The sequence below is a fragment of the Archocentrus centrarchus genome, chromosome 22 (genome assembly GCF_007364275.1).
Source record: "Archocentrus centrarchus isolate MPI-CPG fArcCen1 chromosome 22, fArcCen1, whole genome shotgun sequence".
NCBI classification, from domain to species: Eukaryota; Metazoa; Chordata; class Actinopteri; order Cichliformes; family Cichlidae; genus Archocentrus; species Archocentrus centrarchus.
This window is the reverse complement of record NC_044367.1, coordinates 9891731-9903903: the sequence shown is the minus strand read 5'-3', so window position 1 is coordinate 9903903 and position 12173 is coordinate 9891731. Positions and strand designations below refer to the sequence as shown.

Genomic DNA, 12173 nt, shown 5'->3' with positions numbered 1-12173 from the left:
TGTTCATTATAGTATTGAGTGGGGTAATAAAACAGAACTAATACAAGACAAGTGAGTAGGACATTCTCCTGCACACTTCACTCAGTCCACCTGAGATTATTTGTTTAAAAAGTCATCTGAATCTTGCAGACTGAGCCTTTCGTCCACAGTGGTCTCATTCTTCCCTCTCAGCTAAGAGCAAAGCAGGAACTCACAGGGTGGAAAGAGATTCCCTGGTTCCAAAAGCAAAGGATGTGGAATTTTGGAACCATATGAAGAGGGATTTGGGGGAATTTCAGTGCAGGAAACAAAGCACAACATGAACTACAGAATGTGTTCCTCGAGTGGTGTTGTTAAATAGCATTCAGGGGTAAACCTCACGCGGTGTTTCGTTGTGCCAGCATTCCAGTTTTACTGCACATCACATGGTAAAAAAAACGCAGCTCCTGAACATAATAATACAGTTGTAAACACGAACAAGAATGAGGATAAGCTGAACAGACCTGTCTACGCATCTAGATCTGTTCTGAGATCAGCTGTGACCAAGCCCTCGCGCATTCCTGCCTGCTTCTCAGATTTCTGTCCACAGGAGGGGACAACGGCAGAACCTCTGTGGTTTTCGTATGTGGAATTATTTTCCAAAGCAGCCCACATAGTCTCTGCAAGCGGCTCGGGCCTGCAGCTCTGCTTGATGTTTGGATTCTTCTCTGAGCGGAGTTCTGTAATCCATTCCAGAGAGAGCGCGCGGGCCTAACAGAGACAGTGTAGCAACTGGCAGACATGTCGAGACAATACCAAACACGTCTTTGCTGTGTGGCAGCGGAGATAGCCTGCAGCAACACATCATCATCAGAATCCCAAGTTTTCATCACGGAACATTTAATTTTTTTAAGTGGTTGTTTGCCAATTCTTCTTCTTCTTTTTTTTTTTACTTTCTCATCTCTGTCCCACATCAGACTATTTTCAGCCTGTGTGAGGTTTGATGGGAGCAGAAAAGGGGAATTACACAGCGTCTGATCTCGGCATGACTGTGGGTTTGGGTTTTTGAGAGCTGGAAGCAGGATGACAGAAACTAGAGAGGTCGCTTTAGCTTAGGAATGGAGAGTATACGTAACAGACCACCAAACAGAGACCAAACCCTCAGTCAGGGTCAGCTTCCCAGCCAGCTGCAACACCTTCCACCTGACCCACCGCTCAACTTCCAGGGTCAGTGATCTCCCACACAGATTATTCATTCTGAATCACCACAAATTTTTTTGTGAGGTCAAAATTTTGTGGCAGGTGGGATGGAGAGGAGGGTAATTTTCCTTTGTCTGCATGCATTTACTCTGTGACAGAGCTCTGAAAGGGGATTACATCATCACTATTGTGGCTTCCGAGCCCTCTGCTTTCCTCCGTCGGGTGGTATAAAGTGGACTGTCCCATCCAGACAAAGACAGAGCATTCCAACAGTTTAGCAAGCAGGAAATGCAGACCCGTAGTCACACCTCATTAAAGTCAAACTCATGAACCCCTCAGTCACCAGCAAAAAGACACGCACTCTGAAAAATCACCAGAGGCCATGTTACCATCAGGTCATTTGACTTCTGACTGTGAGCTGACTAATATCAGTCAGACACTTCACTCATGTTAAAAACTAAGGAAGCTTCCCCCCTTTTTTTTTTTTTTTCAAAGCTATTACTGAAATTCTGTCAAAACTCAGGAATAAGTGACTCACATTGGTGGGGAAGGGGAAAAAAAAGAAAAAAATCAGCCTTGTAGCTAACACTGACCATGTTTGTACACCACTTTATCCAGGTTTACGTCTCAGGGTCTGTTTAGTTTGCTGTCCAGTGAGGTGTGCCTGCAGCCTCAAAATTATCCAAGTTTGTGAAGGTAAAGAAGAAGCTTAGTCAGTACCTACCTACTTTAAGGGCACTGATGCACTTTAAACCAGAGCATTCATAAAAAAAATAATAACACTCCCATCATTTATTATATAACGTAAACAGTTAATTTAAGCACTTTATGAAGGCCACTTAGCATAACTGCAGCACATTCCAGAGTGGCAAAATATAAAGCAGCACAATGCTCCTCTTGTTGTTCCCCTTTATCTTTGCTCAAGCTATTCCCTCCGAGCCAATGCACAAGAGACAATGGAAACATAAGCTCAACTTAGCAACAGGAAGCATCCTTCTGTGAACGTGTGGGTACGTTATAGAAAGACTCTACTACAAATGAAGAACAAAAACAATTGTTGTCTGAGAGACGTGATGCAAAGCGAAAATAGAAACACTGTCCTTCAGTAGTAAAACAGTGGGAGGACTATGTATGATGATAAGTAATGTGAGAAGCGAGTTGTTTTTTTTTTGCCCCTCAAGGAGCAGAGTTATCTTTGTAGATCTATTCTGATAGCAGTCTCACCCAAATCTTTGAGCAGATCTTGTCAACCTGCATATCTCAACTAAACTAGCCTCTCATCCCCAAATGAACCGTTACAGGCCCACGCAGTGAAAGAAATAAAACAGATCAAGTTTTTGTGGCTTTCCCCACCCCCTCCCCTCCAATGACATTAGATTCATCATCTATAATAAAATAACACTGGAAAAAGCAAGAAGCAGTCCAGTGTATTTGCAGAAGACAAACAGGACAAAAAAGTGAGATTAACCGAGCAGCAAAAATGGCAGTGAAGTCATGCCAGCCACAGTGGGTCAGCTAAGCTCATCAAGAATGCTAAAAATCCCCGATCCTTACCCAAAGCCAAACTCCAAAGTATCCCGGTTTTTTCACCTGACTCATGCCAAGTTATCCAACTACAACGAGCACTGCTACTGTAACAAACACGCACGACTCAGTTCTTTTTAAAATTGAATTTCCTACCTGCTTACTTGTAACTGTTTTGCTGCAGCTGACATTTTGTAAATACCCACCACCCCAATCTGGACACAACGCTGCCCTGTAAAGTAAACTTTCAAAGGTTAAGGTCTGGCTGTTTCTGTCAAAACAAAACTTTACCTCATAGCCCCGCATTGCCAGATCTTTCCCATTCGCACATGCTGCTGCCACCATTGGTATGCATGCTCTCTGTATTCCAAAACAGCCTATGTGAGCACAGTTGGACAGAGGCTGGAGAATACTCTCCACCTCAAGCAGAAATAAACTGATAATCTCATCAAAATGGCACTGGATATTCAGTAGGGACCATGACTTGCAGGCGCACTGATGGCCTAATCCGTTCAACCAGATGCTGAACCGGGCAGGCTGTAAACAAATCTCACAGGGTCAGACATGTGGCAAAAGGAAATCACCTGGTGCCCGACAAGCCTTCTCGTGTGGCAACAACACGGGATATACCACCCTGATTTTTTTTTTTTTTTTTCCTCGGGTGGTGACACGCATACATCCTCTTGTATGTAGCGGTGTGGTGTGAACGGTGCCACCTGTGAATCAGGGAACAATGCCCTTCACATACACGGCGACGCAGCGGATATATTTTTGACAGCCACCCTGATAGTCTCACTTCGTCTAACCACGCCAGCCCTATTACTTAAAATAATAATAACAACACTGCGCACTGGCTTTCCATTGCACCTTCACACAGCACAAAGATGTGCTTTGTCCTCCTCGCACAGATGTTGGGTGCAGGCACCCTGTGCCACGAACAGCACTCCGCACATGACTTGGTAACACCACTCACCTTTTCTCATTTTGGTTGTCACACAGCACCCAGCAGTTTTTTCCCCTTCCTTTTGTTTCAACTCGTAACAAGGTGCTGCAAGTCCGAGACGCAAACTACGCAGCGCTCCCTTAGCTGCTCTTCGCGGGAAAACGTGTCGGCTCCGGTTCCGACGGAGAATGACCCGACGTCGCCCTCTGAACGGCAACTTGGAAGTTTGATAGAAAGTTACGGCTTTGCCTCGCTGCGGTATGCAGCTGCTGGAGGGATGAGATCATTCAGGCAGCCTCCCCTCTCCCTCTCTCTCTCTCTCTCTCTCCCTCGTTTCTGCCCTGGAGTCTCGCGAGAAGGCTTAGCAGGGAAAGCAAACGTTACCGTGGCAACAGCGCTCACCTGTAGTGAGTAGATGGGCAAAGGAGGGGGGCGAGGGAAGAGGTCTCACTCTGCCCCGAACAAGCGCAGGTTGAAAACTGTGAAATTTAATGAGAGGCAGCCAAAATTCTCAAGTCATGATCCAAACCTGAGCTACCTCCAGTTGCACCGCTTGCCTTAAAACGAACTTTTATAGTATCAAAAATGCCCCTACTGTAAAAACATAGTTTTTTTTCCCGTTGATGAAAAACCAAAATATTTCTATCGCGATACAAATTCCGGTGACTTGTTAGCTGCTTGTTTTATTAGATTTTACTGTATATTTAACGATTTGATTAGAGCGAGTCATCTCCTCAAAATAACCGATCTTTGGTAATATTTTCCTGCAAGCTGTGAGTGGATGGGAGCGGTGTAGGGAGAGGCCCCTGGTATTGCTCTTTTAATATTTGCTGCAAGAATCTTTACCCTGCAGTCAAACTGAGGGAAATCAAATGTCCTGGTGCATCACGACGGTACATGAATATGTAAACATGATATGCAGAGACAGTAAGTGTCCCTACAACCAACATAGCCACTATGAGTGGTAGTTAAAAAAAAGTATCACTTTAGTGTTGCGAAATGTTTCCACCTGCCATTAGGTCACAATCCAGCACTAACTTGCAAAGCATACATTGCAAACAATGCAGACTTTGCATAAAAAGCCAACAGCTGCAAGGTCACCGTTTTCCTACATGCATGACTTTGGAGTTGTCTTAAGGTGTCACTATGGTGATAAAGCATTCATGTAGTTGCATTGTATCAGCAAATTTTATTTGGAAATGTAGATCTGGCAAATTAGAGTGGGAGGTTCTCAAATAATAAACAGGGATTCGGCAGGCAAGAGGGTGCATAATCAGAAGACTGCTCTGAATTATTTGAATGGGTGTTTCAGATAATTCCACATCCTTCCCACTGTATTTAAAGCCTCATTATTATGCCTACACTCAGCTCTATTTTTGTCATCCTCACATCAGAGGATCCTTACATCTTCACAGTGTCTTGCAGTGGTATATACGGTCCAATTAAAATCACACCTCAGTGGGAGATGAATTGGGTTTGAAGGTTTTATTCCAGTGCAAACATTTGTATGTGTGTGTGTGATGAATGTTAATTCATGACAGAAGTTTAGGATTAAGTCAGTAGCACCACCTGCTGGGCCAACTAGAAAATGACAAGAAACAAAAGGACATGAAAACATCCAAGTGATCAATTTCCTCAAGAATAATGCACATATGCATAAACTTTTAACTACATTGTTTATTCATCCACAACTGTTAAGCACTTACAGAGTCTCCGGTGATATTCCCTTATTCTTTCAGAACATCACCCTCATTTAATAAGGCTTAACAGTGTGGAGGACAGCATGACAGCTTTGAGAGTTATGGATGAGAAGTCATTAAGAGATAGAGAGGCTATACTTAGTTCTTGGTTAATCTTAACAGTCTTTGAATGTCAGGCTCTATGTCAATGGTGGGGAATTTTTTGCTGTATCTCTTAAAGGGTTCACCCTCTGGCCCGATGAGGAATTTCTCAAAGTTCCAGGAGATATCCGTCCTGCTGATGGGACTCCAAACCAGAAATTTGGGGTCCTGAATGAGAGAATTTGGGTCGTCATCAGGATAGGGGAGTTTGTCTTTCAGATAGGCAAAGACTGGATGTGTGTTTGTTCCATTGACATCGCACTTCTCAAAGACAGTGAAGATGGGCTTGAACCCTCCACCTGGACGCACGTGCTGCAGTGAATTCAGGATTTCGCCATTGGTGCAGTTCTCCTGCAGAATACAAATATTCATTGCATTCAATATGATCAGGAAGATCATTAAAATCCTATTATAGCATCAAACCATAAGTACCAGATACTGTTTGCACACTATTAAATTATGCTTTAGGAAGCAGGAAACACAATAATGGCAATCATTCAAGTCAGTTTTATTAACTGAAATTCGACCCAGCTGGGCTCAGGAAAAGTGGTATTCAGGTGTGGCTTTTTATTTGAACTAGAACCAGCATAGTAGGTTTAAATAACAGCATGTCACTGGTACATAAAGCAATACATTTAAGAGATTTTTGATCAAGACAAAACTGCCAAAAACTGACCTCAAACCCTGCTGCTGAACTCACCTGGTAGCCAAACTGGTTGCAAGGAAAACCCAGGACCACCAGCCGATGGGGGTACTTGCTCTGCAGCTGGTTGAGCTCGCTGAAGTCCCGGGTGGTGGTTCCTCAGAGTGAGGCCACATTTTCTATGAGGACCACCCGTCCTCTGAACACATTGAAGTCCACCGAGTCTCCCTCCAGCGTGGTGGCCCTCAGGTCGTAAAAAGTCTTTGCGATGAACGTCATCTTGTCTCTGGTGCTGCCACACTAGAGGCAGACGGGATTTTCAACGTGTCTGTATCCAACTGCTTGGTCACCTGATTCATTTAGGGCAGAAAGTTGCCTTTCACGGGTATCAAATGGCCCTGCAGGAGAGTGATCTCCATCTGCCATCCTATACTCTGAAGAAGTCTGAGACAGAGTAATGTAACTGACGGTGTCATCTTATTAGGATTCTATTTTTATAATTTTGTTAAACAAAATCCGACTCTCTAGGAGTCAATTTAACTATATTACTTTCAAAAGAGTGCTTTAGGAATGAAACCTGCATGTGCTACCACATGTACCCTACTTTACAGTATCTCTGTGACACGTATCAGTTTTCTCTATCATGAAAAATTCAACACGATCCCCCGTCTTTCAGAGCGCGCGATTAAAAATGAATGAATCTACTGTCTGAACTCTCTGTGGACATGACTTCACTCCTTGCATCCTAATGTAATGACTCAGCAAGGTCCAAACACCCAACTCATTTGTTCTAATATGAGAACTTTAATTTATTAACCCGTTTTTGTGTAACAATCTGTACACATTATTTTAAAATTACACTTAAGTGGCACCTTGGCAGACCCTGAATACATTATTTCAATGAGCAGTAAAACAACACACAGCAGGCAGTGCCAATCGCATCCGTAACGCAAACACACACATTCAGGGTGATAATGCACGAGCAGGCGTTCAAGATCTCCAAACATGGCACAACACAGTCTCCCATAAGGAACATAGTCAACTGTGGAAATAACTCCACCCCTGCTGGCTTTAAATTTCCAGGTGTAAATAATTCAGCTGCTTTGTCGTCGCCTCCATCCTCCTCAGATAAATGATTGTCGATTTGAATCCATAATTCACTTACAGCCCCAATAAAATTATTAAATAAAAATAAAGAAAATGTGGTGCACAACTGATAAACCAGGTGCTTAGTGCAAACATATTTTTAGGTTGTGTGTGTGTGTGTGAGTGTGTGTATGGATAGTCGTATTACAGAAAACAGTTTCCTCCATAAACTGTGGATCCACTCCTCACCTCAGTGATCATGCCACTAAATTTGGCCCTCTGGTGGTAGCTGCTACTAAATGCATTTAACGCAACATAATTCAACAAACTTACAAAAGGTGAAACCCATCCACCAAACCGTGGGGCAACAAGTCGGTGCATCTGTAAAGAGGTTGGAGGAGGGCTGAATCAAGTCATGCAAAGCCATGGCACCATGATGGCACTCTGTTTTTAACAGGAGCAGGTCTTCTGAGAACAGTTAGTGTCTTTACTCTCTTTCTCTTCCTCCAGACCTGCCTTGTCCAGATAACTGTCTAGAGATCCCAACAAGTTGTCCACGTCCCTCTGGTGAGCCTGTAGCACGAGTTCTGTCAAACGTATGAATGCCTGGGGGAAGAAGGAAGGAAATATAAAAAAAAATAAATAAAGAGACTGTTGAAGGAAGTTACCCAGACCACAAAAAAAAAGTAAAAAATGTGACAGAGAAAGTTGCACTACCTCATTGACGTTGATATTTGCGGAGGCGCTGGTTTCAAAGAAGGGCATCCCATAGGATTCTGCTAACTACATACAAGATTCAAGCAGATATGATTAGAAATAAAACTATTTTATAATTTGGAAACAATTTAAATGCAAAGGGGATATAGTGGTACAATAATACTGATTAAACAGCACTGGCTGTTAAAAGTATGAAGATTTAAATATATTATGCACAATATATCAATTGCATGGATGTGTTGTATGCTTAGGTCACTGGCTGTCCTTCAGAATTTGATATGTTGATCCACTATATTGCCCAAAGTATTTACTCATCTGCCTTCACACGCATATCAAGTTGAGTGACATCCCATTCTTAATCCATCGGGTTTAATATGTCTTCATCCCACTCTTTGCAGCTATAACAGCTTCACCTCTTCTGAGAAGGCTTTCCACAAGGTTTAGGAGTGTGTTTATGGGAATTTCACTGAATTTTGGATATTGTGGGAAGAGGCATTTCTCCATGTCAGCCTCACCAGTTGATCAGTATTCTATTTTTAGGAGAGAAGAGCATGGAGGTCCGTCCATTCTGATGAATGCTATTTAGCCATAATCCAGTCTAATTTAATAGTGTCAGAAAGAGGCATCATTTGTTTTTACAACATGAACAACTACTTGTCAGACACAAGATTTGCACGCACAGTACAGAATGTCCAGTGTTTATTTTGGTGCATTTTAAAGTCTCTTTCTTTACTGTGTCTTTGCAGTAAAAAGAGCCGAGGCTGTGGGAGCAATAGAAACAGCTAACGGCCCGCCTGTCACGACAGCGGTAGCTGCACACACACACTTCCTTGAATCGGGTTGCCAGGTTGCACGATAGACAGGTTGAATTTATATGTAGTGTGTGGATTGTTTGTGTAGACTGCATTACAAGATGATCTGGCATCTCGGCTAACATGAGTGAAACAGACATATTCATTATAAAGATAAGGGTCATAAAAATTAAGGAAGTTTCCTGGAAGAAGCTGGAGGCCACCAGGAGATGAACTTAAAATATAGGAGAAGTTTAGAGTGTGATGCTGCGTAGTTAAAACACAATCTACTACTGTGATGTGTTTCTGTATCTGTAAAGTCAAACAGGAAAAAAAAAAAAGAAAAAAAAACATTAAAACCCATAATATAAGAGTTACAATTATAACAATCAAACCTTGGTTCCTTGCTTCTTTGTCACTTGCCTCCTGACTGCATCATCACACTTGTTTCCTACCAATATGGTCTCCACTTTTTGCGCGATACACTAAAAGAAAACAGAAAAAAATTGAACTTCGGCACAGTTCGACGCAGATAGTGGACTTTATCATCACGTCAGTCACTTTAAGCCACTGATTGTTTAGCAAGCAGTGAAAGTTCAGTTAGCAAGAAAACAAATTTTGGGCCACTGTGAAGGGCAGCAAGTGCAAGGGAGTGAACGGAGAGTGCTTGTTGCCTTACTTCATCCACATCACTGACCCACTTCCCTATGTGCTTAAAGGACTGCTTGTCTGCGATGTCGTAGACAAAGATGATGCCCTGCACAAAAAGTGGAAAGAGGATTAAAGAGTCAAAGCTGCGTTACATAAATCCAAGTTTACTCTTGGCTGTTCATACTTGTGCCCGCCTGTAGTACTGTTTGGTGATGGTCTGATAGCGTTCCTGACCAGCTGTGTCCCTGCATGGAGGACAAAACGCACATCAGCAAAAGGGAATCGCCTAATATGCATGGCAGCATCTGTAAATGCAATATAAAATTTTTAAAAATTTAAAATTGGCTTACCATATCTGTACTCGCACCTTGGTTCCATCTACCTCTAAGGTTTTCATCTTAAAATCAATTCCTGACATAAATAAATAAAAATACAGATGTTAGTTGAGATGCAACCTTCAAAAATACAAACTGGAGTCACAAATTGGTGACAAATCTCACTGAGGTTCAGTGAGGCTTGCTTGAAGACACCATTATCTCAACTGATATGTGAACTACAGCGGGGGATTTCTCTGCTTGGTGATAGGACGAAGGAACCCAGAAATGTGAATGATCACAATGAACCCTGACGGCATCAAAATGATTTTGCTGGCTTCTATACACCTCATACCAACTGTCAGCACGGTGGTGGAGTGATGATTTGGGCTTGTTTTGCAGCCACGGGACCTGGGCACCTCGCAGTCACTGAGTCGAGCATGAACTCCTCTGTATACCAAAGTAGAGTCAAATGTGAGGCCATCTGTCCAACAGCTAAAGCTCGACTGAAACTGAGTCATGCAACAAGCTCTGTTATAGTCCAGTGTCCCATTAAGACAACACTACAGATGAAAAGATGAAAGAGATCATTTCATTTGGCTCTGCTGATGGATACTGATAACATTTTTTGACAACAGCGCCATCATCAGTCGTAGTCTGAGCACAGGGTAGAAGCAGAGCAGAAAAAGGCTTGAGTGTGACTCAGGTGTGGAAAGTCTCCACTGACAAGAGTTTGAAGTCACAATTTTTTCACATGGCACTAGAATAGCAAATGAATTTTTGTCCCGCCCCTCAACCCCAACCGGTTGGCGGCAGATGACTTTTAACAGGTTTCTTCCTGTTAACAGGGAGTTTTTCATTCCCACTCTCACCAAGTGCTTGCTCATAAGGGATCATTTTGACTGTTGGCTTTTCTCTGTGATTATTGTGGGGTCTTTGCCTTACAGTATAAAGCACCTTGAGGTGACTGTTGTGATTTGGTGCTATATAAATAAAATTGAATTGAATTGTTTGCTAGATTTGACTGAAATGAAGGGGTGCTACAGTATCAGAAAATACATCGACTTCACACAGCAATAAAATCATGATCTCACTGCGCTCAGTGTCTATGAATGAGCTCTTCCTGTAGCCCAGTTCTGTTCTGGCTTAAGGATGGATTTTTACTCTTATATGGCTCCCCCCTTTTTGAAATGACAGCAGTGTTTGTTCAATTGTTTTATTAATCATGCCACAAAGCTCCGTGTTTATATAATATATGCAAAGCTGTGCATTCAGCTGGGATAAATGTTCATCCTGCATATCAATATCCTTTTGTTCCAGCAGTTCTCTCACTGCCCGATGCAGATCTAAATGCACGGCTGGCTCATTTTTAGCAATAATTTCAATATCAGGTACTTTTCCAAATAGCTGGGTTAAATCCTATATAAAGCCTTTCCACCCTGCATTTTCTGGTGAGAGTTGACCCTGATTATGCTCCACGGTATCACAGGTAAGGAGGGTAAATAGGGCCTACCACATTTTATTCCAAGTCATTAGTCTGTGACACAGTCAGGAAAAGTGGCAGCAGTGATATGAAGCACTAATGCTTCATCAATCCACAAGTTACAGTCAGAGGGGGAAAAAAATACAAGATAGCATATCAAGTAATTTGAGAGAAGACGAAATGTCTTACTTCCCATTTCCAGCGTGCTTGTGACAGATTTACTTTATCAAACCTCTCCTACGTGTTTGACCTTTATTTAACCAAAACATTACATCCTATATTTTCAGTGTGCTCGACGGCGTTATCCCCCTCTTACAGAGCCTTTGTGGCAGAAAGCCTTGAAAGCAAACTTTTCTCATGTGAGGCTGTTTGAACCTGAGGCCCTTTAATCCTAAGTAGGCCCACTTTCACATTCTGAACAAGTGGGAAACCTTAAATGAAATTGCTCGAAATATTAAAATCCGTGCATTTACATTCATCCAGAGAAAAGCATTTCCTGATGATGTTTAAAACAAACAAAAAAAGCCACATGATGAGTTTGGGAGCAAGCTTCATTGAAAACTTCTTGGATGGCTTACCGATGGTGGAAATATGTGAACTGTCAAAGTCACTTTCCGTGAACCGGCGCAACATGCAAGTCTTCCCAACCCCCGAGTCTCCGAGCATGAGCAGCCGGAACAAAAAGTCGTACTGTTTAGCCATGACCAAAAGCTAAACGATGAGGAAAAAACATGCCTGTTTGATGCGGTGCGCGGCTGGCTGCTGTCTTCTGTTTTGTCGGCGCATTCAGGGACCCTCGAGAACTCCCACTCTAATCTCAGAAAGCAGCGCTCGATGCACTTTACAAAGGCTGATTTGTTTAAACGTTCATCGTGCATCCTGCTTCATCAACAGACTATTAATACAAGGCAATTATTTCAGTTGAATTTCACGGTCCTATGCGTCCTTTCTTTAAATTTTTTTTTTTTGGTCACAAAGGCAATTTCCTACGGCGCTGGAAAGCAGCACAGAGACCGCATCCT

General features: G+C 42.6%; 3 protein-coding genes across 3 annotated transcripts in view; all 3 read right to left on the bottom strand.

Moving 5' to 3' along the window:
- Positions 1-3935, bottom strand: part of LOC115772241 (signal-induced proliferation-associated 1-like protein 1) — a 36736-nt gene extending 32801 nt beyond the window's left edge. The window contains exon 1 of the mRNA XM_030718312.1: positions 3656-3935. The gene's annotated coding sequence lies outside the window, so the exon portion shown is untranslated. The remainder of the gene's footprint in view (positions 1-3655) is intronic.
- Positions 3936-5463: 1528 nt separating this feature from the next.
- gpx2 (glutathione peroxidase 2) lies at positions 5464-6535 on the bottom strand. The gene is given in 2 exon segments (XM_030718538.1): positions 5464-5817; positions 6167-6535. Coding segments are annotated over 2 exon segments (723 nt in total).
- Positions 6536-6584: 49 nt separating this feature from the next.
- LOC115772349 (ras-related protein Rab-15-like) lies at positions 6585-11908 on the bottom strand. Its single transcript, XM_030718539.1, has 7 exons — positions 11730-11908; positions 9705-9765; positions 9539-9599; positions 9383-9460; positions 9099-9188; positions 7913-7978; positions 6585-7801 (listed from the first exon to the last, which is right to left on the bottom strand). Exons 1-7 carry the CDS (start codon positions 11851-11853, stop codon positions 7646-7648), a joined length of 636 nt encoding a protein of 211 aa, XP_030574399.1. The 5' UTR covers positions 11854-11908; the 3' UTR covers positions 6585-7645.
- Positions 11909-12173: the final 265 nt, after the last annotated feature.

Bases quoted from the DNA above. Each gene is read 5' to 3' on its own strand.
- LOC115772349 (XM_030718539.1), bottom strand. From the start codon at position 11,853: ATGGCTAAACAGTACGACTTTTTGTTCCGGCTGCTCATGCTCGGAGAC. The intron at 7,979-9,098 runs GTTTGATTGTTA...TCTTGTATGTAG, and splicing joins CAAAGAAGCAAGGAACCAAG to TTAGCAGAATCCTATGGGAT. The intron at 7,802-7,912 runs GTAGTGCAACTT...TTCTTCCCCCAG, and splicing joins CAAATATCAACGTCAATGAG to GCATTCATACGTTTGACAGA.